The 24,968-nt window shown below is 40.4% G+C and overlaps 1 protein-coding gene across 4 annotated transcripts in view; it reads right to left on the bottom strand.

Moving 5' to 3' along the window:
• Window positions 1-6,541: 6,541 nt before the first annotated feature.
• The window catches only part of ctdp1 (CTD (carboxy-terminal domain, RNA polymerase II, polypeptide A) phosphatase, subunit 1), a 313,359-nt gene continuing 294,932 nt past the window's right edge, over window positions 6,542-24,968 (bottom strand). For 2 of the 4 annotated variants that reach the window (XM_043688614.2, XM_043688612.2), the window contains one exon: window positions 9,741-10,746. In XM_043688614.2, the coding sequence (XP_043544549.1) occupies window positions 10,720-10,746 (27 nt within the window). In that variant the 3' untranslated portion in view covers window positions 9,741-10,719. Of the gene's footprint in view, window positions 6,853-9,740; window positions 10,747-24,968 lie in introns of those variants that run through there. The other 2 variants (XR_015756956.1, XM_043688613.2) reach the window with 2 other exon arrangements.

Here is a 24,968-nt window from a genome sequence, read left to right as displayed (position 1 = left end):
CCTCACTCTCCAACACACTAGAGCTATATGCTCTTAAGCCAGCTTGTCTGGGGCTTTGTGCTATTGGGATCCTCATGTACTTTCATTGAGAATGTATAATGTCAGGTATGACATGAGCCCAGTGCTGGAATCTGTTGCCAAATACCCAATGGGCTTCCACTATTTCTCAAACAAACTAAATAGAGAATGCATTATTCATTAATTATCAGTACATTTTGGGACATATCCTTACTGATTTAACATCTTATCAAAAATGGTTATCTTCAGGTAATTAGGAATCCCACTGGACTTTCAGAAAGCTGGGCCTGTTTGGAATCAAGCCTGCCATGGAGAATACATTCAGACACAATGTCAACAGCTAGCAACTTGAATCTCATTATGTAGCAGGAAGGGAAAGCAGCAATTCAGCTTTCATAAAATGGATGTGAAACATTTCATAATTAGTAATGATAGGTTTGCATTATTAATATGCTCATTAGAACATGAACTGTGTACCAACAATTAGGTTCTGAATTGCAGGATAGCAGGGTCACACTCCCCCTCATTATCCATTATAAGGGATATTATTGAAACATCCATCCTGCAGAGCTGCACATTGGGATGGTTACGATTTTTCCCAGTCTGAGCACAGACATAGGGCAGCGCAACTGCTTCATCATCTATCATGTAATCATTGGGCTCAATAGAACTCTCGCTAATTTTTAAAAATAGGATTAGGATTGAACCTATTCATCAAGCAGTTTGTTTAAACGTAGGTTAGTACATTGTAATTTATCATTTCTCAGACCCACAAGGCGAAATTAGCACAGAAACTGGAAATTGGCATAAGATGCTCTTCAGGGCAGAATTGTACAGGGTCCCCTTCGCTTAAGCAGATACACAGGCGGTGGCTCCTATAAAATTCTGTGCATGGCCCCCCTGTCCACCCATGATCTTCCTACAACTTTATGTGGTACAGATGATGCCTAGGGCAGCCTAATGCCATCGTCCCAAGTAAGGTCCGTAAGTGGCTGATTATTTGCAGGGCCACTTCCTACCTGACCTCAGCTTTGTGGCTGGCAGAAGAAGTCAGGGCACTATAGTGCAAGGCAGGAATCTGCAACCCATTCTCATTCCAAAGCATTCCCAGACTTATTTACTGAGGTTTGACAGGGGAATACAACAAATGTTAGGAGGTTTGGAAAGAATGACCCATATCTGTATGAAAAAGTCAAAGGGCTTAAAAAGCATGACGCATTTAGGTGAACAGATCCAATTTTTGTTATTCTTTCAGGATCTGCAGGAGTCACTGGCAGGGCCAATATTTATTACTATTCTCCATCCTGAATTGTCCTTGAGAGCAGTTAAGAATCAAATGTGTTTCTATGATCTAAGAGTCAAAAGTAGGCCAGATCAGTAAGGATGGCAGATTTCCTTCCCTCTAAGATAATTTCAAAGTCATCATTGCTGAAACGAACATTTCCTTCCATATTTTATATTAAACTAAATTGAGTTCAAATTTCCACTAGCAGCTATGGTGGGATTTGAACCATTGCCACCAGAGAAATTAGCCAGTACCTCTCAGTTGCTCATGCCATTTCCATTGTGTCACCATGTTGCTAAATCTAGCAACCACTCTTTCCAAATGCACATATGCAAAAGGGGAGGAGAAGGATAGGATCTCAGCTTTCCAATGTACTTCCCTTTGATCAAATAACTTGTCAAGAGCCAGAGTCATTTCCTGATGGCACCACTTGCAACAACCTGAGAAACTGAGCACAGCAAGCACTTGAAGGAAATTGAGACACATCTTCAGAAAATCTAAAAAGGAAAGGACTTATTAGAGGTAATAACTCCAAAATACTGGCTAGTAGAAGTTCACAAATATAGCAAGGTCAGAAAGACAATATTTGTGAATATTGAAATAAACTCGAAATTCAGAACCCAATAATGATGAACTGGGGCAAGGTAATGAAATGACTGGTCTGAATTCCATTTTACTTAAAGGACAAATGGATACATGCATTGAATAGTAGTTGGGGAAAGGGGTGAAGGAAGCCAGAAAATAGTGATCGATGTTGTTGCTAGGATTCAGATTTGGCAATACATCACAGAAGACATGAAAGAGTACCAGTGAGAATAGAGGGTGGCTTCAGAAAGGCATCTGAAGTACCTTCAATGAATAATTTCAAGTTTGAATTTCATGTCCTGTTAAATTAATATTTACATTACATTTATCACATCACTTCGACTTGTGAAGCTTTGCTAACTGGGATTTCATTGCGGCAGGTTAAAAATAGGTAAAAACAATGACTGCAAATGCTGGAAACCTTTTTATTCCTGATGAAGGGCTTTTGCCCGAAACATCGATTTTACTGCTCCTCGGATGCTGCCTGAACTGCTGTGCTCTTCCAGCACCACTAATCCAGAAACAGGTTAAAAATAGATGACAGTGTCCATTCAGGAATTTAGTCAAGTAAACCAGGTGACTAGTCATGTATGAGTTACATTTTTGTGCTGAAAGGAATGTATACCATATGTTTTTAAAAATCTACAAGAAGATGCTTCGACAGATTAGAATATGTGCTTGTCTGGACGAAGATGGTGGAGGAATAGGATGCTTCAGCCAGAGCATGTCCATTCCTTTCAATTCTTTTCTCTCTCTATTGTGTTTTTTCTCTCTTCTGTCTTTTTGCACTTTCTGCCAGTGGGCTGGAGCGGAGCGGGGACAGTAGCCAGTGGGTCCAGAGTGAAGATGGCTCCTGGTTGGGAACTGGTGGAGCCTAGTCAGACCATATGGAAACCCTTATAGAAATTCTATAATACTAAATTTTTAGCTTTATTTCTTATTTTCCTAACTTAAATATAATCGATGTGTATCTGCAATGTAGTATAACGTTTTTCTTTATTTTCTCTTTTTTTGTATGTAAGGTATGTACATATCTTTATATCTAAAATGGTGCTGTGTGTTGGTGACATTGTACTCTTTTCATTGTTCTACTGTTCTTTTGTAACTTGAGTAAATTGATAATTCTAATTGTCCTGGATGTATAACTGATGAAGAGCAATCTGCAATTTTTAACCAGTCCTATTACTTGATACAAGAAACACTATTTAAAAATAGGTAGTCCTCACTTAATGTTACAACAGTCAGAAATGAAACCAAAATATTAAGTGAAACAATTTTAAGTGAATCAGGGATTCCCATAGAAATCAATATCAAAGCTAAAGTCAGGTAACCTTGGACATTTTCTTGCTGAAAAAGCCAAGTTGAAATATTAAACTTTCCATGTTCAGCACAGTGCATTCCAGTTTGAAATAACTTTTGAATTAAAATACATCAATAAATATAAAGGAAATATGTTACAGCATACAAAATTGAAAAAAACATACACTCAGCCTGTATCTTAAATTAATTGGGCTTCATCTAATGCCCGACATTAGTTGGTGCAAGGTACTGCTGAATCCCACTAACTGATTTCAACCTCTAGGTGGAGCCTATTAGTGCACATTCAGAACAGAAACCAGGAGCAGGGAGCAACTAAAAACTGAGTCAGAGTCAAGATTAGATCAGAGAGCTAAAATTTCCTTGCCCCTGAACAATATGGGCAATGTTGAGTCAGTTCAGAGAATATGCAAGATTCTTGGTACTGAAGGAAAACAAAGTCTGATTTTGCACCCAAGGTTTGAATGGCCAAATGAGAATCTTGCTAGTTATTGGTAAGAGGCCAATTTACTTGCATTAATATCTTGATATTAACGTCTCTCCTTATTTATATGTAGTTTCCTATTTTCCCAGGTGCTGGAGAGAAACTAGATGGCAACAGTTCCCCACGTTAATGTCAGAGTGGGTACCTAGTGACTCATATTCACTGCTTGCTCCTCTGGACTTCCACCTTGGACTGTACAATGCACAAAACCTCATCACCACTTACGTAACCCCCATCCACAGATGGTGGCACTAAACATGCTACCATCCTTACATCATCATCTTGGCACATCTCCAATTCACAAAGCATACACTAAAATTAAAAATAAAATGCAGATGCTGATATGTGAAACGAAGACAAAAAGTGCTGGAGAAACTCATCAGGTCTGGCAGCATCTGTAGAGAGAAAAGCAGAGTTAGTGCTTCTGCTCCAGTGAGAAATGGGCGAAATGTTAACTGTGTATGTCTATTGGTCCTGCCAGACCTGCTGAGTTTCTCCAACACTTTGTTTCACTCAGAATACAGCTCTCTAATTCATTGCACTTTGGAACACACCAACACCTTGCATTATAATTTTGCTTCCAGAACACTTTGTACGTAGAAACACACAGCTATCTGATGGGTTAAACCAGGGTACTGTACATCTCCTGGCTCTTAGTGCGCTCTCTCAGTGCTCACTCACTCTCCACCTCCTTGGATGCTCACAGCATTCCTGTCTTGTCTTGTCTTTTTGTGCATGGTTGCTTCATTCAAAACTTCCAGGTTCACTGTACCTAGTCATGCCTTGATTCTGAGTGCAGACACAAAGCCAGACCTGCTTGTCACATTTTTCAGTGGTGATTAAGGGGACAAACATATTTATTTACAGTACTGTACTAAGTCAATGTTGCACTGGCAGCATTGCCAGCAGCTTTTGCAGCAATTCCAATGCCTGTGCTTCAACCAAAAGGCCATGTTCCAAAGTCTAAGGTGAGTTTGAAGCAGAAACTTGCACCACTGCAAGTCTCCTTCCAAACCGCTCACCGTTCAGACATAGAAATAAATCACTTTTCCTTCACTGTCACTGGTTTAAATTCTGGAATTCCAAAGGTCATTGTTGGTGTATTTACACCGAATGGACTGCAGTGGTTCAAGGCTTGAGCTCACCAGCCCTTGGATGCTGGCCAAGATTCACACCTCGGGAATGAATTTAATAAAGGGCAGTATCCAACAGAGTCCTTGAAGTGTGGTGGATCAGATCAGTGCCATGAATAAGGGGCTTGATCCAGTTTTCGGCTGGACTGGATCCGGGTTGCCATACCTGTGGAGATTGTCCCAGGTAACAGGTTGGACCCACCACTGCCTTTGGGGGAGGGAACTTAAGAACAGGTTAATGGTCACATGATAGGTCTCAAAAGGACATTTGGATAAATACTTGAAAGGAATATAAAGGTGCGTAAGGGTAGACGAGTGAGGATAATTGGAAATCTTTATCAACAGTGGATATGGTAATAATGGGCTTCCTTCATATTGTACTATTATACGTACAGATAAACCCAGAATCTGCAGGAATGTAAAGATATAATGATTGAAAACTGAAATTCTGTACATTCAAGTCAATAACTAAAATCACTTGCTTTCTTCGCATAGAGTCATAGAATCCTTACACTGTGGAAACAGGCCATTCGGCCCATCATGTCCACACCAATCCTCTGAAAAGCATCCCACCCAGACCCACCCCTCTACCCTATCCCTGTCACCCTGCATTTCCCATGGCTAATCTATCTAGTCTGCACATCCCTGGACACCATGGGCAATTTAGGATGGCCAATCTACCTAACCTGCAAATCTTTGGACTGCATCATAGAGTCTAAGAGCATGAAAACAGACTCTTCAGTCCATGCCGACCATAATCCCAAACTAAACTAGCCCCACCTGCCTGCACTTTGCCCATATCTCTCCAAACATTTCTTATTCATGTACTTATCCAAAAGTCTTTTACGCATTGCAACGGTATGTGCATCCACCACCTCCTCTGGAAGTTCATTTCTCACACGAACCATTCTCTGTAAAAGAAGTTGTCCCTCATGTCTTTCTCCTTTCACCATAAAAATATGCCCCCTAGTCCCTAGGGAAAACACACCTGCCATTCACATTTTCTATACCCCTCATGATTTTATAAACATGTATAAGGTCAGCCCTCAACCTCCTAAGCTCCAGTGAAATAATTCCCAGCCTATTTTGCCTCTCCTTATAACTCAAACCCACCATTCCTGACAACATCCTGCTAAATCTTTTCTGAACCCTCTCCAGTTTAAACAACATCCTTCCTGTAACGGGAAGAACCAGAACTGGACACTGTATTCCAAAAGAGGCCTCACCAATGTCCTGTACAACGTCAACCTGAATTCCCAACTCCTATGTTTAAAGGTCTGAACAATGAGGGCAAGCATGCTAAATGCCTTCTTAATCACCCTGACTGCCTGAGATGCAAACTTCAAAGAATTATGTACTTGACCATCCAGGTCTCTCTGTTCTATAACATGAACTGTTCACCCAGAGGCTCCCTGCCTTCATTCCTGATGAAGGGCTTTTGCCCGGAATGTCGATTTTCCTGCTCCTCGGATGCTGCCTGACCTATTGTGCTTTTCCAGTACCACTCTAATCTAGAAAATAACAGTTTGGTCTGCTCTGCTCGTTTTACTAATTGTTAGAGGGTAAACTGCTAGAAATTTAAACAGCAAACACGTTCAGATCTTTAAAGAATTTTAAACGTTAATGCAGATACAATCTGCAGAAATAGAGGCAAAACTGTCAATAATGGGAAATCAAAATGCATAACTGTAACTTAAGTTCATTAACTATTTATTGAAAATTGAGTATGCATGAATATCGTGATTGGACTCCAAACAATGATTAAAACACGGGAGAGATAATTACAGCTAGACTTCAGAGTCATCTGGCATGTGACATTTCTCGAATTCTGTCAGCATTCTCTTCCACTGTATTGAAGTTAGACGTCAAAGATCCATTTCGCTTGAAACAAAACATGCCGGAATGGGTGTGAATGACTTGGACAGTCAGCATATTTATGCATTGAGAACTGAATCATACAAACTAAGATCATCACAGGTTCAATTCCTGGTCTGTGCTGAGTTATCAGATGGCACAGGTAGAGTCAGCATCTGAGAGAGAAAAAAAATAATGGGTTCATGGACAAAAATAACCTTTAATACAAAAGTAATCGGGGGAAAAAAGTTGCACCAAGCAAAATCTGCATTGTGAATAGAAGCAGAGCAAATCCAGTTGAGCCATTTATGATAAATGCGTTATTCCTTCTGTAAATTATCAAACATTGACAAGGTCCCAGAGATTTATTAAATAAACTGAAACCCTTATCACTCAGACAGAAATGGCTACATTTTGCAGGTTTATTATTTGAAAAGTAGTCAAGATTAATTGAAAATAAAATGGTTGTGAAGCCATTCCTGTGTCAATTAAACATCCCTTATTGGAAGCTCCGATGTAATAATAATCAAATAATGAGGTGAATGGCTGGAAGAATACTTTAAGCATTTCATACTCGATGAACCAATACTACACAGTATATAGAATCATTTGAGAGTTAGGTTTGGTTTCTTTTTAATCAAGCTGTTCGCAGATATTAATATACATCCCTGGAGCAGGCTGGACTTAAACCTGTGCCTCCTAGCTCACAGGTAGGGACAGCACCACTTTGCTACAAAAACCCTAAAGTTACATGTTATAAAAATTTTGGGAAATTGAGATCACATGAATATGTCAGAGGCCCAAATGTAAGGGATGGGTGGGATAATTATAGCTGGTCTTGAGGTTCATTTGGCATTTCTTGATGACTTCTGTCAGCATTCTCTTTCTCTCATTGAAACCGAATATATGTTAAACAAAGATTCAGTTTGTCAACATAAACCGTTGAGGCCTGCATGTACACTTTGGATGGCCTCTGATAGCGGGCATCATCTACAACAAAAACAATAACTTGTAAAACTCAGCAGGCCTTGCAGTATCTGTGGAGAGAAAGTAGAGTTAACTTTTCAAGGCCAGTGATCCTCCTTTGAAACTGGACCCAAAACATTAACTCTGCTTTCTCTCCATAGATGCAGCCAGACTGGCTGTTTTTGTCCAGCAATTTCTGTCATTGTCTCTGATTTCCAGCATCCATAGTTCTTTGTTTTTACTGTCTAGTTGCATCCTGTAGATTAATATCATCCCAAGTCCAACTCCTGTACTGAGTTAGTTGACTGCTGTGATTTGCCATATTACCTCAGTCATGGTTTTGCTATCTAGCTTCTTTTGCTATCATCCTGAAGTGGCAATCATTCAAAGGGAGCTGGTTTGGTCAGCTATGATTCTGTTGTGGGTGAACAGCCAGCCAAATAATGCTTGAATAGTGGAGAGTCAGGCATAGCACCAGAGAAGCATGCATGGACTGTTGTCACCTTCATGAGGTGTAAAGTGGAAACTGAGAGAGATACACTTGAAAAAAGATAATTAACTGGAGGGAAGATGATACCTTAAAGTTATGCACAAGTAAGATTAAAAATTAAAGACAATGAACTTTAGAGATAGAATTTATTCATCGGAAAATAATAGATGCAATTATGAAAATAATTCTGAAAATAAAACATTTTCCCTAATAATGAAATTAGAAGAGGAAACAAATTTTCACTGTACAGTGTACAAATGTTAATATCAATAGTGTCACAGTAAGGGAAGATGGTGCACAAAATGTTCCCTTTACTGGCTTTCTATTAGAAATTCAGTCAGAGCATTGCTGAAAAGAAAGACATGTCGCTGAAGCTTTTCACCTTGCACTCATCAGGAGAAAGGCAAGAATGTCAAATTTCAAAAAAATCACAATTTATATTACTGCAGAAGAGGGTATGACTGGTTGGAAAGACAACTCTGATTGGTTGAGGCATTGACATGGAAAAAGCAATGGGGAACTATAGGTTCTCCAAACTCCAGGCAATTCCAAAAGGCATAAGGCTTGAACACATTCTTTTTGTTTGCAAAATCAAAAATGGCCCTGTATATGAATGTATGCTGCATTCAGCAAGTGTAAGATGAGCCAGGAAATAGGCTTCACTGGTTACCTTAAATTGACCTTTACTTAGCTATTAGTAAGCACAGGATTGTTCGGTACGTGCTGCCCAATCACGGGATCGCATCAAACAGTATGCGTTTGTTTTGTGGCTTGCAAACACTGGGTTGGTTGAGTGCTGTCTGATTTCAGTTATTTTAGAGGGTTAGAAAGTTCCAAACATCATGATCTGAATCGCTGATATATTTATCAAGAAAAAAAGCAACTCTTCATTAGAGGTTGACCAGGTTGGGTGAAGGTGTAGGACAATCGACGTTTCGGGCATAAGCCCTTCATTAGGACATTCCTGCCCGAAACATTGATTCTCCTGCTCCTCGGATACTGCCTGACTTGCTGTGCTTTCCCAGCAACACACTGTCGAGTCTTATCTCCAGCATTTGCAGTCCTCATTTTCCCCATGGGTGAAAGTGTATGTAAGAAAACTCACATGGAGCAATGTCTTTATGTATTTCTTTCTATATGCGGGTGTCACTGGCTGGGCCAGCACTTATTGCCCATCCGTAACTGAACAGATAGTAGTAAGCTGCCTTTTTGGACCTCTGCACTCCAGCATGATTGCTGGCAGAGATTAGATGGGAAGATCTATTGAAGAGATTGGATGGGAAGAATGTTTCTGCAATGTAAATTTTACATACTTGCTGTTACTCATCATGACTGATAAATACAACACAAAGAAATCTAGTAAAATTCTCTATCTTCATTGAGTACTTGTAGTTCAGAGATAGCTTGATAAGTACATGAGCAACTAACAAGTAGAAGGTTATGCTGATTGGGTGAGCAGACATTGTGGAGGTTGAACCTGTTTCTGTGCTGTAATTTCTGTGAGATTTATCAAAAAAAGCATTAAATAAGAACAGAAGTTGTATTTAGTTATTGAATTGATGGTGGCAAAGACAAAAAAAGAATGTCACCTACACAACATGTACAAAATAACTTTTTAAATCTTTATTTAATGAAAGAAATTTTCAGTGTGTCAAATATGAAATTGGATATACAAAAACTTTACATCAGTCCTGCAAACAAGGAAAAATAAAATCCTTAACTAGGAAATCCTATCATTACTTTTCTGCATGAAAGAGAAAATGAATGAGGAGGAAAAGAAGGATTATGGCAGTTTAGGCTTGCACAGCACACTGTGCCAAGATCCCAAGTTGAACAGAAGCTTAGAATTAAAAATCTACACAATGTTCTTCTGAAGAACCCAACTAGTCTGTAACACAACCTTGCTTTAAAACCATGAGAAACAACAGAACTATTTACTGAATCAAATCACTGCATTCCGAGGCCTCACCCTTCCCAGAAAACTTTATCAGTCATATTCTCAGTAATGTCCCCTTCATAAAAAAAATTGATGAAGAATTTACTTGATGTTAACAGATCACAAAGTTTTTGCTCTCATCCAGTGGTTAACAAGTGTTCCTCACTGTGGTGATGATCCCCAATCTTTGGCTTGGCACACCAATCTACTGTAATATTACTACATTCCAGATATGGCCCTATCCTACCCCACTCACCCCTACCTTTGCTCTCCCCAAACGCCCCGCCCCTACCCATCCCAACTGTAACCCAGCGCATCCTGAAGACCCCCCCTTTTCTTTACAGTTAAAATGAGGGGAAAAAAAATACAGGAATTTTGTTCCCTTCGTAAAAGAATACTCGCACAAGGTTTCATCGGAAAATCTGGTTATTGATTCTGACATAATGATGCTACAGATTGGCAATAAATTTACAACATTTCAGGGTCTTCGGTTAAAAGTCTGAGATCTGTTACATTAAGTAAATGGTTTTCAAACACTTGCTTCAGATGAAATCGTTCAGCTCGGCTTCAAGTGCTGCCGCCATCTCGTCAGCCTCCGAGCTGCTGTCGTCTTCATTGCTGGACAGCTTACTGGAATCGCTGCCAGCTCCATCATCTTCCAACTTTCGCTTGTGCCCCCTTCAATAAGAGAAAACATGTCAGGTTACTGACAGCAAAGAAAACAGAGCTCACCTACCACCTCCTGGCTCTCACAGCCAGCTCTCTCAAACAAATAAAGCACAGAACTACAGTAAATCCTCTGTATCCATGAAATCACCAATTCGCTATCCCCGTCAATGAATATGTAACAACACAAATCAACGTCTGCGGGCAAAGATCACATACCCGCTAGATTTTTAACTATTTTAACCTATTTTTAATGAGCTTCGCATTTGTGGGAGTTCTCAGAATGGAAGCCTCGTGGATACACAGGAATGACTTTATATCCACATTGGACTGCGCTATAAAGATCGACAAATGTCAGGGTCATCGGTGTCCATTTACTGTGATACATTTAATTTTATTCACAGCTTATATTCAGCATTTTTGTTTGAAACTTAATAAAAAGACTAAAGGAAGATTTGCCACAAGCAAAAGAATAATAACTGGCAAAAGTGAAAACTAACAAACCAATTCACTTTATGAGTTGGCACACAATCGGCAGATCAAGATCAAGCAATTCACGAGTTATTCTCTAAACTGTACAGTTATAGAAGCCTTCTTCAGACAGTGCATTGAACTTTCATCATTTCCTTTTGCAAATTTCATCTGCAATACCAGTGGAAAACAAAATAATTTGATTTATTTATTCCATCCGTCACTATGGGGCCTATTAAAGCACAGATGGTGCTTTAATATTACTCATTAGTTTACGCAATGTTGCTTTCTGGCTACACTAATTCCCCATAGCAATGACACAAACTCTACCAAATGATCAGTGCAATCATATTGCCTCGACGTAAATGTGTTTTGCAAGCACTGTTTTGAATCTAGGGAAGCAGGATGCGAGGTGGGGAGGGGGGGTTTGAGGGGATGAGTTGACCCTGGAAGCAATTCAGGTGCAGCGACCAGACTGTACATGAGCTGAGGTGTTCCGGTTAGAAGGCCCACTTTGCTTCACTAGAAATTAGTTCCATTTGATTTGAAAGCTGTTAGGCCCTCTAACTCTAGCCCTCACATCCCCTTCACCACTCCCATTCATGCCCATGATTCCCTGCATCTTGTATACCCATTCCCCCAGTATGCCCTTTAAAACCAGTCACATAATGACATTGATGTCTTTTGAAGGACATTCAAAATAGAATTGCACTGAAAAAATCTGCTGCTACAATCCTATAAATGACGAATCCATTACCATATCAACAGCGAAACCTTACCTTATTTCACACACTTTTAACTTTGTCAAAATGAATTTTGAAAGAATTGAAAGAAACAGTTCAAAGGAAGAGTAAATTGTAGCACCATGAATTGCATCAACAGAAACAGAGGCCAAAACCTATGAATACTTTGCTGAGCTCCAGTGGAGTAAAGAATCAAAAACATTTGTGGTTTACTTTGACCCACCTCAAACAGACAGGAAGGTCCAATACAAGGTCAAAATACTGGACAAAACCAAATCCTACCACAGGAAAATGCATTGCTACTTTATGGTTCTCAATCTAACAAATCATAGCATTACAAGTTTGTTTAGTGCTCAAAAATACACAAAATTTGCTAGCAGATTCTGCATCAACATACTACAGATTTGAAGATTTTTGTAATTATGGAAAATGAGCATTGCCTTAATTCCTGAGGAAATGAAACACAACGTAACATAATTTCTCATAGTTTTGGTGTCTTAAATCAGCATGTGTTTAATCAGCATTGTGCATTTAAATGCACGGCTATATCGCTGTCACAGCCTTTTAGAACACTTTAGAATTATCTTCTATTTCCTATTGTTGGCGACAATTTTCCAAAATATTTGACTATTACGGTTAAGCATATAGATAGATTTTATTCTCCTTTAAAGAAATAGTGAGCAGGGACATAATCACTGAAAATATTAGATATATTTACCAGAAACATAAACATCTAAGCATTATCATTTAGAATTGATGGATATTAACTGGATTACTTATGAGATAAGTGTACTAAAAAAAAGAGACATCTGGCTGCTTCACTTTAGAACAATGTTGCAACATTGTCTTTATAACCACAAATAAGTTACAGCCATATTTTAATACCTCTATAGCATAACAAGAAAACAAAACCTAAGCCACTCAGGTTCAACCAATATATTTCATTGGGTCACTGAAGCACTCAGTAAATGGGGAACTAAGTATCTGAGTGATTTGTAGCCATTCAGCCTTAGAGTAATGAAGTATAGAGTCTTCCTGATTCATTTTTATTTTTGGATTTCAACATTTTCATGAACTACATAGCTCAGCCACTCCTTGCGGTGACTTTCTCCCTTACCTCCATTAGTACCTTTGTGAGGGGTAACAAGCTACTCAAAGGCATGTAAATAGTGATTCCCGGACAGGAAGGCTGGCTCTCTGCTTGATGCACCCCTCCATGGAGCACAGTTTCCAGTGGTTAGCACTGCCAGGGACCCAGCTCGATTCCAGCCTCAGGCGACTGTCTGTGTGAAGGTTATACATTCTCCCGTGTCTGTGTCCTTCCACAGTCCAAAGATGTGCAGGTTAGATAGATTGGTCATGCTATATTCTCCTAGTGCTTAGGGATGTGCAGACTAGGTGGATTAGTCTGTGAGAAATGCAGGGTTAGAGGAATGGGGTGCTTTTCGGAGGGTCAGTGTGGACTCGATGGGCCGAATGACTTGCTCCCACCCTGTAGGGATTCTATTTTATAATTATTTTCTGGAGCATTTGGTAAGAGCTTCAAAGTGATCCATCATCCCACAATTGCTGAGCACCTCAGGGAATAGCTAGTAAAGATTCTCCAAAATAGAACTAGGTATTACACAAAACCATGAGACAATAATTTTTTTTATCATCAGTAACGCTGATTTCCCAAAGACAATCAACAGCAAATTCTACAGTACTACAACTGCATGGGTAGAGTTGGAAACGTGTTTGGGTGAGATAGTGACAAAAAACAGCGAGGACAAGGCTAATCTTCTGGGGAGCTGAAAATGTGTTGCTGGAAAAGTGCAGCAGGTCAGGCAGCATCCAAGGAACAGGAGAATCGATGTTTCAGGCATAAGCCCTTCTTCAGGAATGAGGAAAGTGTGTCCAGCAGGCTAAGATAAAAGGTAGGGAGGAGGGACTTGGGGGAGGGGCGTTGAAAATGCGATAGGTGGAAGGAGGTCAAGGTGAGGGTGATAGGCCAGAGTGGGGTGGGGCGGAGAGGTCAGGAAGAAGATTGCAGATTAGGAAGGCGATGCTGAGTTCGAGGGATTTGACTGAGACAAGGTGGGGGGAGGGGAAATTAGGAAACTGGAGAAATCTGAGTTCATGCCTTGTGGTTGGAGGGTTCCTAGGCGGAAGGGCGTCTATGGCCCTCTCTATAACCTCCTTCCGTTTCTGAAGCTCTCCGTCTGGGCACTGCACAAATTTTGTCTGGGCTCCCATTGCATCGTAATCACGAGCTCGCGTGAAGGACCGCCCCAGTTTGCTAATCTTTCCTGTTGCTTTATCAATGGTAATCACATCTCCAGCTTGCACTTTCTCTTTTGTCAAACATTCGATCATTTTCGTCCCCAGGTCATAATCTTCTGGGGACACCAGTTGAAATCACGTCTTGGAAGCCAAAATCTGGAAGAAAAGATCTGAAATGGAGAGCTAGTCTCAATATTAGTGACCATGAAACCATTGTTCAGTTGGCGTTAATATCCATTTGGTTCCCTTCGGGAGGATAATCTGCCATCTTAACTCCGTCTGGTTGATACGTAACACCAGATCCACAGCACCGTGGCGGATTCTTAACTGTCCTCCAAAATGGCAGAGTGAGCTACTCAGTTGAAGGGCAACCAAGGTCAGGCAATAAATTGCCCGTAACAGCTACATCCCGTGCAAGAATATTTTTTAAAAGTGCGTTGTGATAATGTATTTAGCATCAAATCTAATACCAGTCAAGAATCAAACGACAGCCAGAATTGGGATTTTGAGAGCTTGCCAGAAGAGACCAAGTGTAAAATAATTGGTATGCGAATAAGAGGATGTTGAATATTATCCAAATCAAGAATGCAATCAAAATTATTGCAGAGAGAAGTATTGATGCCATCAGAACTGGTGCACGGCGAAAAGACACTGGGTTAAGAACTGGTCCTAGACTATTCAAAGAATATTTTACTTTGCCATAGCTTCTCAAGGACTAAACAAGAATTATATACAATATCAAAAATCTAACTTATGAGGAAAGGGTGAGGAGGTTTGGTTTGCTAACATTGGAAAGGCATGTTGACCTAATTAAAGTTTTCCTAATTCTTAAAGGGAATTGAAAAAGCTGATCTAGAAACACCACTCACGGTGCCAAAGCTTTCAAAAGATAGAATCACCTAAAAATTAGCAGTAAATGTGCAAGGTAGGAAGAACTACTTCTCATATGGCTCCACTGTAAATGGACGCTGAAGCATATGAGCAGGATGAATGCATTCTAGAAACAATCAGATCAGGAGATGAATGTGGCAATAAGGTCAGAAGATGTGTGGTTGATGTTCTGCACAGACCTTCTCCCTTTGAAAATAACTTCATCACTGCTATTCCTGGGGAACCCTCACTCAATCAACCACCAATGTCATCCTACAATGGCTGCTGGAGATGCACAGCTCTGAGTTATGAGACTTATTCTTTATATCAGAGATGTTCAAAGTTTCGGTCATGACAGGGTTATGAGCTTGGAGGTCATGAAGCTTGGACTGAGAATTACCAGCTGCAATGCCATTTAGAACATAGAACAGTACAGCACAGGAACAGGCCCTTCGGCCCATGATACTGTGCCGATCATGGCGCCATATATCTCTGATTGCGCTTTTGGGATCCTTGAGGGGGAGGGGGAGCAGCCTCAAGTCGTGGTCCACATAGGCACTAGTGACATAGGTAGGAAGAAAGATGGGGATTTAAGGCAGAAATTCAGGGAGCTAGGGTGGAAGCTTAGAGCCTGTGCCACCTGCTAGTGAGACGAGGAATAGGGAGAGAGAGGAGTTGAACACATGGCTATAGGGATGGTGCAGGAGGGACGGTTTTGGAATCCTGGATAATTGGGGCTTTTTCTCGGGTAGGTGGGACGTTTACAAACAGGACTGTCTCCACCTGAACCAGAGGGGTGCCAATATCCTGGGGGGAAATCTGCTAATGTTCTTCGGGTGGGATTAAACTAATTCAGCAGGGGGATGGGAACCTAAATTATAGTTTGAGTATACTGGAAGTTGAGAATAACGAGGTCAAAACTAAGGTTTCAAGATCGTAAGAAGGCACCGGCAAGCAAGAAGTTGGTTTGAAGTGTGTCTACTTCAATGCCAGGAGCATCCGGAATAAGGTGGGTGAACTTCCAGCATGGTACCTGGGATTTCGAATGTTGTGGTCATTTCGGAGACATAGGTAGAGCAGGGACAGGAATGTTATAGCAGGTTCAGGGATTTAGATGTTTCCATAAGAACAGAGAAAATGGTTTAAAAAAGGGGGGAGGGACTATGTTAGTAAAAGACAGTATTACTGTTGCAGAAATGATGTTTGAGGACTCATCTACTGAGGTAGAATGGGCTGAGATTAGAAACAGGAAAGGAGAGGTTATCCTGTTGGGAGTTTTGTATAGGCCTCCAAACAGTTCGAGAGATGTAGAGGATAGAATAGCAAAGATGATCCTCGATAGGAGTGAGAGTGACAGGGTAGTTGTTATGGGTGACTTTAACTTTCCGAATATTGACTGGGAATGCTGTAGTTCACGTACTTTAGCTGGGTCAGTTTTTGTTCAATGTATGCAGGAAGGTTTCCTGACAGTATGTTGACAGGCCAACAAGGGGCGAGGCCACATTAGATTTGGTACTCGGTAATGAACCCAGCCAAGTGTTAGATTTAGGATGCATAGGATGGGGAAGGAAACTGCAGAGATTGGAGGATAGCAAATGTTGTTCCCTTGTTCAAGAAGTGGGGTAGAGACAATCCTGGTAATTACAGACCAGTGAGCGTTACTACAGTTGAGGGTAAAGTGTTGGAAAAGGTAATAAGAGATAGGATTTATAATCATCTAGAAAGGAATAAATTAATTAGGGACAGTCAACACGATTTTGTGAAGAGTACGTCGTGCCTCACAAACGTTATTGAGTTCTTTGAGAAGGTGACCAAACAGGTGAATGAAGGTAAAGCGGTTGATGTGGTATATATGGATTTCAGTAAGGCATTTGATAAGGTTCCCCATGGTGGTGCACAACTGAGAGTGATTTACCAGATATTGGCTAGCTGAAAAAAGATAGAGAGTGGTGGTTGATGTGAAATATTCATCCTGGAGTTCAGTTACTAGTGGTGTACCACAAGGATCCATTTTGGGTCCACTTCTGTTGGTCAATTTTATAAATCAGCATTGGTCATGTTTATAAATGACCTGGGGATGATGAGATAGAAGGATGGGTTAGTAAATTTGTGGATGACACTAAGGTCGGTAGAGTTGTGAATAGTGACAAAGGATGTTGTAGGTTACACAGGGACATAGAAAAGCTGCAGAGATGGGCTGAGAGGTGGCAAATAGAGTTTAATGTGGTAAAGTATGAGGTGATTCACTTTGGAAGGAGTATCAGGAATGCAGAATACTGGGCTAATGGTAAGATTCCTGGTAGTGTAGATTTGCACACAGATCTGGGTGTCCAGGTACATAGGTCCTTGAAAGTTGCCACTCAGGTTGATAGGGTTGTTAAGAAGGCATATGGTGTGTTAGCTTTTATTGGTAGAGGGATTGAATTTCGGAACCACAAGGTCATGCTGCAGTTGTACAAAACTATGGTGCGGCCGCACTTGGAGTATTGCATACGGTTTGGGTAACTGCATTATGGGAAGGGTCTGGAAGCTTTGCAAAGGGTTAAGAGGAGATTTACTAGGACATTGCCGGGTATGGAGGGAAGGTCTTATGAGGAAAGGCTGAGGGACTTGAGGCTGTTTCCATTAGAGAGAAGAAGGTTGAGAGGTGACTTAATTGAGACATAAAATAGTCAGAGGGTCAGATAGATTGGACAGTGAGAGCCTTTTTCCTCTGATGGCAATGGCTAGCATGAGGGGACATAGCTTTTAATTTATGGGTGATAGATATAGGACAGATGTCGGAGGTAGTTTCTTTACTCAGAGAATAGTAGGGGTGTGGAATGCACTGCCTGCAACAGTAGTAGACTCGCCAACTTTAAGGGAATTTAAATGTTCATTGGATAGGCATATGGATGAAAATGAAATAGAGTTGGTTTCACAGGTCAGCGCAACATCGAGGGTTGAAGGTCCTGTACTTCACTGTCATTTTTTTTAAGATTAGATTTCCTACAATGTAGAAACAGGCTCTTCAGCCCAACCAGTCCACACCGACACTCCGAAGAGTAAACCACCCAGACCCATTTCCCTCTGACTAATGCACCTAACACTGTAGGCAATTTAACATGGCCAATTCACCTGACCTGCACATCTTTGGACTGTGGGAGGAAACTGGAGCACCCGGAGGGAACCCACGCAGACATGAGGAGAATGTGCAAACTCCACACAGACAGTCGCCCGAGGCTGGAATCGAACCTGGGACCCTGGTGTTGTGAGGCAGCAGTGCTGCCGTGCCATCCACTTTATAATGTTCCCACCCAGGATCGAACTGGGGACTTTTCCTGTGTGAGCGGAATGTGATAACCACCACATAATGGAAGCTCTACACTGAAGCATTTCCTTTGTAAATGCCCCTTCCTGCCTGATTAGTCCTCTTCCAAATCAGGTGCAATCCATCCTTCTTACACAGGTCACTTCCACCCCAGAAGAGATTCCACTGATCCAAAAAATGTGAACCCTTCTCCCTTGCACCAGCTATTCTATCAATTCCACCACCTACAGCAGGAGTTGCCAAACACAACTTCCTCTCCCTGCACCATCAGCACTCCACACAGACAGTTCCCTCTATGACACCCTGGCCCACTTCTTTATCATTCCTAACATTTCCTCACTCCCCCTTGACATCTTCCGACAAAATTTCAGAAGATATAACACTTGCCCACTCACTTCACTGATTAAGGCTCCAAACACCTTCCGAGTGAAGGAACATTTTACTTTCTTTCCCCCAATCTAGTCTACTGCATCCACTGCTTACAAAGCAGACTGCTTTAAATGGCAAGTAAACACACACAGACTGACCACTTTGTTGATCACCTCCTCTCTATTGGAAGAAATGATTCTCACATGTTCTATGTTCTGAATTAAACTAATACCTTCTGCCTGCCCTTGGTCCATGTCCCTCCACTCCTTGCATATTCATGTGCTGATCTAAAAGCTCCTTAAATGCCCCTAACGTATTTGCTTTCACCAGCGCCCCTCGCAGCATTGTCCAGACTCCTAACATCTCTTTGCAAAAAAAACTTGCCCCTCACATCTCCTTTGAAGTTTTCTCCTCTCACCTTAAATGCATGCCCCCTTGTATTAGGCATTTCAACTCTGGGAAAAAGATTCTGATCATCAACCCTATCTATGCATCTCAGATTTTTATAGACTTCTTTCAAGTCTCCCTTCAGCCTCCACCACTCCAGAGAAAACAACATGAGTTTTTCTAGCCTCTCCTTATAGCTTATACCCACAAATCCATGAAGCATCCTAGTAAACCTCTGTGTACCCTCTCCAAAGCCTCCACAGCCTTCCTGTAATGTGGCGACCAGAACTGAATGTAATACTCTTAAGTGTGGCTTAACTAAAGTCTTATAAAGCCCTTTTAAAGCCTGGTGTTGATATCTGTTGATGGGCATAGCTTAACAGAAGGATCTCTCAGGTCTGACTGTTGCTGCCAAAAGAGCCGGTGAAATAGCAGATGTTTGTTTTTTTGTAAAAAAGACCCTGAAGTTCAAACAGTACTGACCCCTACCCCCACCCCAGGGAATACCGTGACCCCCCCACACCACCAGCCCTGGGAATACCGTGACCCCCCACCCCACCAGCCCTGGGAGTACAGTGACCCTCCCCCACCCCCACCCCACCAGCCCTGGGAATACCATGAAGCCTGTGACATTAAAATGGAGGGGAGTGTGTCACACTGCGTAAGCATTTGGGAAGCAGCGTTTAATTGCTCTCTTCCCCATGGGAAGCACTTGGACCTCAGCATCTCTCTCTGCACCGCAGCTACGAGTGATAAATCAGAGTATTGACAACACTTGGCATGAATTCTACGTCCCATCAGCTAGTAATCTTATGCTCCAGGGTTTCACTGTGTAAACCCTGGCATGAAGTTACACTCAACATTTTGAAGCAATTTGATGAACCCATGTGACAGAGTGAACAGACTATGCATAATTAAATCACGGTTGAGTCTAACAGAGTTTGGAGTTGTACAATGCTGATGAATTATTCATATTTAAAAACACATCTCTTTGTTGTTGAAATGAATTTTACTTTAACTTTTTTTTAAACTTGCCTGCATTAACGCACCTCAGGAGATTACTTTCAATGGAACATTATATTTGTTTTAATGGAGGTTGCTAAATAACTTGCTCTAATCACTCTACAGCTAATGGCTATATTCAAATGCTACTTTAGCTAAAACAGTTTATCACTCTTTTAAACAATAAGCTGTACAAATCTATATATACATGCATTAGCATAATATTAATATTGAGGTTTATAGCCTGGTGCTGGTGACCATCCCCCATAGCCAGACGTCGAAAAGATATTTTCCAAAGGTTTATTTAAATTAACAACTTAGCACTGCTGAAGAAATATATAAGTTAATTGCTTTGAAGATGTGCCAGTAGATTTAAACCAAAGGGACCTAAGGAGCAACTTTTTCGTGCAGAGGCTGGTGCATGTATGGAATGAGCTGCCAGAGGAAGTGGTGGAGGCTGGTACAATTGCTGCATTTAAAAGGCATCTGGATGGCAAATGAATATGAAGGGTCGAGAGGGATATGGGCCAAGTGCTGGCAAATGGGACTAGATTAGGTTGGAAAATCTGGTCGGTATGAACGAGTTGGACCAAAGAGTCTATGACTCTGTGACTCTCATGTGCTACAATTTGGATCAGCAATACACACTGATCGGGAATAAAAACAGAAAGCACTGGAGAAACTGAACAGATATGGTTGTATCTGTGGTGAAAGAAGCAGACATAATGTTTTAACTGGACGTGACTCTTTTTCAGATGGGGCAGGTGACCCCAAAGCTACTTTTGCGAATCTGGTACTGTCTTGACTGCCAAGAGGCTTCCCAGAGTTGTATCATTAATCAAAACGCAAACATTGATTAAGAGACCAAGACAAAACTGATTAAATGCAGATATTTGTAATCCAGATCAACTGCAAAATTAAGTTGTAATCAAAATTAGCTGAGACAGGATGTAATTGGCAGCCTAAGGAAATATTTTAACTTCAACTTTCAACACAGGCTGCCCTGTCACCGTCACAACATAGTGTCTGCTATTTTATTTTTAGAAGCACTCTCTTTAATGTACATGTTCCTGTTATGCCAGATCTGTCCTCTTTATACTTTGCAGGAGATTTAGCAATAGACAGATAAAGACAGAAAAAGCTGGAAAAAAATCTCAGCTGGTCTGAGAAACTGCTAACGTTTCAACTTGATTATGATCCTACTTTGGAAAAAGATTCCTCCCAACAAGTGTCATACTGGAATTGAAATGTTAAGTCTGTGGAGTTGCTGGACTTGCTAAGCTTTTCCAGTGTTTCCTGTTTTTATTTTAGATCTCCAGCATCTCATTTTTGTTTTAAAACTCGTGGGAGTTATGGATTTGATACATTTAGGGAAAAGCTGACAATGCAAATGAGGGAAAAAGGAAAAGCAGCAAATAATGAAAGACATTGAGAAAATAGGGTTGCAAAAGGTTCATGTGAAGTAATAACATTGGAATAGATTTGTTGGACAATATGGCCTGTTTCGGTTCTGCAAACTTCTGCTGCTGATATTTCTGATTGATGCCATCAGACAAAACCCTCACTGTAGAAGGGGTTTGCTTAATGCCTCCAACAGAATAACTTGGCTTGTCGTACTGTAGGGTTGAACATTTCAGATTGAACTCCACCATGCCTGACAGGTGGAAGAGCTGTTTCTTTAACAGAGCTGTACTAATTTTACAACGTTTACAAATGACAGTGACAAATTAAATGCATAGTCAAATACTGGGGTGAAGGATGGAAGTTGTGTGAATTATCACTGTGTATGTACACGCACACACTGGGTCACATCTTTCTGTTACTTATTTGCCAAGATTCCAAACTCAAATTGTCAGACGTTTGCTCTCATGGTCAGTGTGAAATGGTCTCATAGTGCAAGTTGCTGAAAACATGAGCTGACATTGAGGGCACTGGAACTTCCAGGACCTTAAAATTGAGAAGGAACAACAGTCTATCCTTTAACCGATGAGTTATAAAGACTGAGAATGAAACTTGAGTGAAAGGGAAGGAAACCAGGTGGATTAAGAGTCAATTCAAGTCGCCTGTTAATAATTTGGCAACTATCTGTGAGATTATGCACTAAGTTCCTGTTTACCTGTAAGTGGAAAGGCTAGGAACAACATCTCGAGTCAGTGTACCTCATTATACAAGAAAATCCCAGTACAGAAGCTTAAAAACAAGATTTATAAATTTTTTAAAAAACCTGGGTGTTAAAAATAATCTGAAATCTAATGAGGACTGGAACTTCCAGTTGTCACTTAGATAAAAAAATTCTAGAATTAAAATTTACCAACAATGGTATTAGTGCTGTAAAATGGCTCATCACAACTCCCTTCTGACTTAGAGATAGTGGCACTGCCATTGTGCCACAAGATCCCAGTCAGCACTAACTGATTCAAACCGACTGAATTAGAATAAGCTGTTGTAAATAATTTCTTCTATTGCTGTTTTCTTTGTGAAGAGCTAGGAACCAAGTATTGTATGACAGCATATGCAAACGTACATCAATATTTACTGCTGCACTGCAGTCAGGTGCCCAGCAACAATGCACAGTCTATCAAGCACATGAAGAGTTGCGAGAAACATATTCAATGAGGGTCTTGCATTTTGAGTCTAAACACGTGATTACTTCAAATACCACTAACAAGAAAACATAACTTAAGGTTCAGTGTTTAAGAAATATATGAATAGTCAAACATGATTTTCAGATTCAGGCTGAGCTTGTTTACACATCTGCCTATGCAGTTTTAATCCATAGCATACACACATTCAATGATTAAGTGCATTTATTCGCTCTGCCAGTATGAAATAAACAGAACCTGGCATTAAACCCAAGCAGCAAAATGCTCTACCTGTACAACCACAGAAGGTAATGATATTAAGAAAACATGCATTGTGAATGAAATGGGATGCATTATTTAGAAACATAACTGAAGTATATGCGTTGTGATGAAATGCCTTTGCAATTCAAAGCTTAGGAATAAAATTTATCATCTCAAGCCAATTATAGCTGGCTGCAAGAAAGATTTTTTTTGTTGAAAGAATATGGAGGATATGGAGATAGGCTTAGATAAGGTGGGGAAAAGCTAGTCATAAAGAAGTCATAAACAACAGCAATTTTATTACAATAAGTTATAAGACTCCCTTTAATTTAATGTATATTTAGTTGTATCCCATAAAATATTGCTGTTAATGTTGTGGCAACATTAAACTGCAGTAAGATGTTTCTTAAATAAAGTTAATATTTTCCTTTCATCAACAGACTTTGCAAGTATTCTTTAGCAACACAAGACCAGGAATACTATAATTATCGCAGAAATAACTTCATTTCACAATTTTTCAGTTTACAGACATTAAAAACAGTTCTAAAATGTTAATAATTATTTAACCTGATCTTTAAAATATAAAATCTATACATAAAGCAAAATATATCCAATACCTTTGAAAGAGCACCTCAAAATCACAAAATCACGTTTTCACTAAACACTTCAGTGATATGGAAAGAAAATAGATTAGAATTGTTACAGCAAAATGCCACCTCCCCCACCTTCTCCCAGTAACTTTGCACATTTTTTTCTTCCAGATAATAATTTAATTCCTTCAAGTGAACCCGCCTGCATTAAAATCTCAGGCAGTGCACTCCAGACCCTAAGCACTCTGTGAGAGCACGTTTCTGCTCATGAAGAATTTTACTTTACGTGAACGCTTTAATCAGCAAGGTAATTTTGTACAAGATCTTCAATACAGTAATTTGCTTCATAGCATAACAGAACATACATCAGAATTTGACATTCAGCACAAGCATTTGCTAAGGTTATAAACATTCACATATCATTAGTCTACCATTTTTCTTCCAAACACAGAACCATATAAATATTGATTACTGCATTATAAGGGGTTAGATATGACAGTGTGAAATGTTAATGAAACTGTATGCATCACTGAAGATGATATGTGTCACACAATCTTGTTCTCCTTTGTAGCCTTGTGGCAGGACTAAGACACAGTAAGTTGTTTCTTAAATAAAGTTAATATTTCCTTTACATCAACAGACTTAGCAAGTGTTCTTTAGCAACACAACAACATCGGGAATACTAAAATTACTGCAGAAATAAATCGAGAAGAATCGTCCATGAGGAATGCACTGAAGTGGAGTCCCAAGAACATAAACTAATGAAGTTAATTCCTATAAGTTCAGGTCAGAATAACGTTAGCAGTGATACTTACCATCAGCAAGAGTAAAACAAAGTTTGTAAATCCAAGCACTTTAGGCTAGAACTGTTTCTGAAAAGTGATATGCATTAAAGCCCTCAATAAGTGAGCAGCTAATCTTAAAACCTGTCTCAGAATTGCACTGTGAAAGCAGCACTTAAATATGTGGTGGAGAATGCATGTCTTAATGGATTTCTGCAGTATTGAGTGGAAGGTACTCTGACTGTAACAGCAGTATGTACAGCAATTAGCGGCTGCTGCTTTTCAACTGTGCTGCGTTGAGTGCCATGTTTCAATGAGCACGCGGAAACAGTCTCGTGTAGTGGAAAAAATATGCTCATTTGGTTAAGCCTGACACCAGTTTAAACCACAGGACGCAGGGTAGATGCAGCTTTTTGACCATCCACTGCAGAGCTGAACCAATGATCCAACAGCCAAACTCGGCATAAGACGGGGGGTGGGTGGGGGGGCGACGAAAGGGAGTGATTTATGATTTTACAATAATGCCACAAAGCCTTGAAACCTAAACCAAGTTCTCCAACAACATAATCAGTTATCTAGCTAGAGTCAATATCAAGGGCAAAAGC

Source organism: Chiloscyllium plagiosum, unplaced genomic scaffold (genome assembly GCF_037043375.1).
Source record: "Chiloscyllium plagiosum isolate Xiang-an unplaced genomic scaffold, Cpla_swu_hap1 HiC_scaffold_4, whole genome shotgun sequence".
NCBI classification, from domain to species: Eukaryota; Metazoa; Chordata; class Chondrichthyes; order Orectolobiformes; family Hemiscylliidae; genus Chiloscyllium; species Chiloscyllium plagiosum.
Note: the sequence above shows the minus strand (reverse complement) of the source record. Positions and strands in the feature narration are given on the sequence as shown.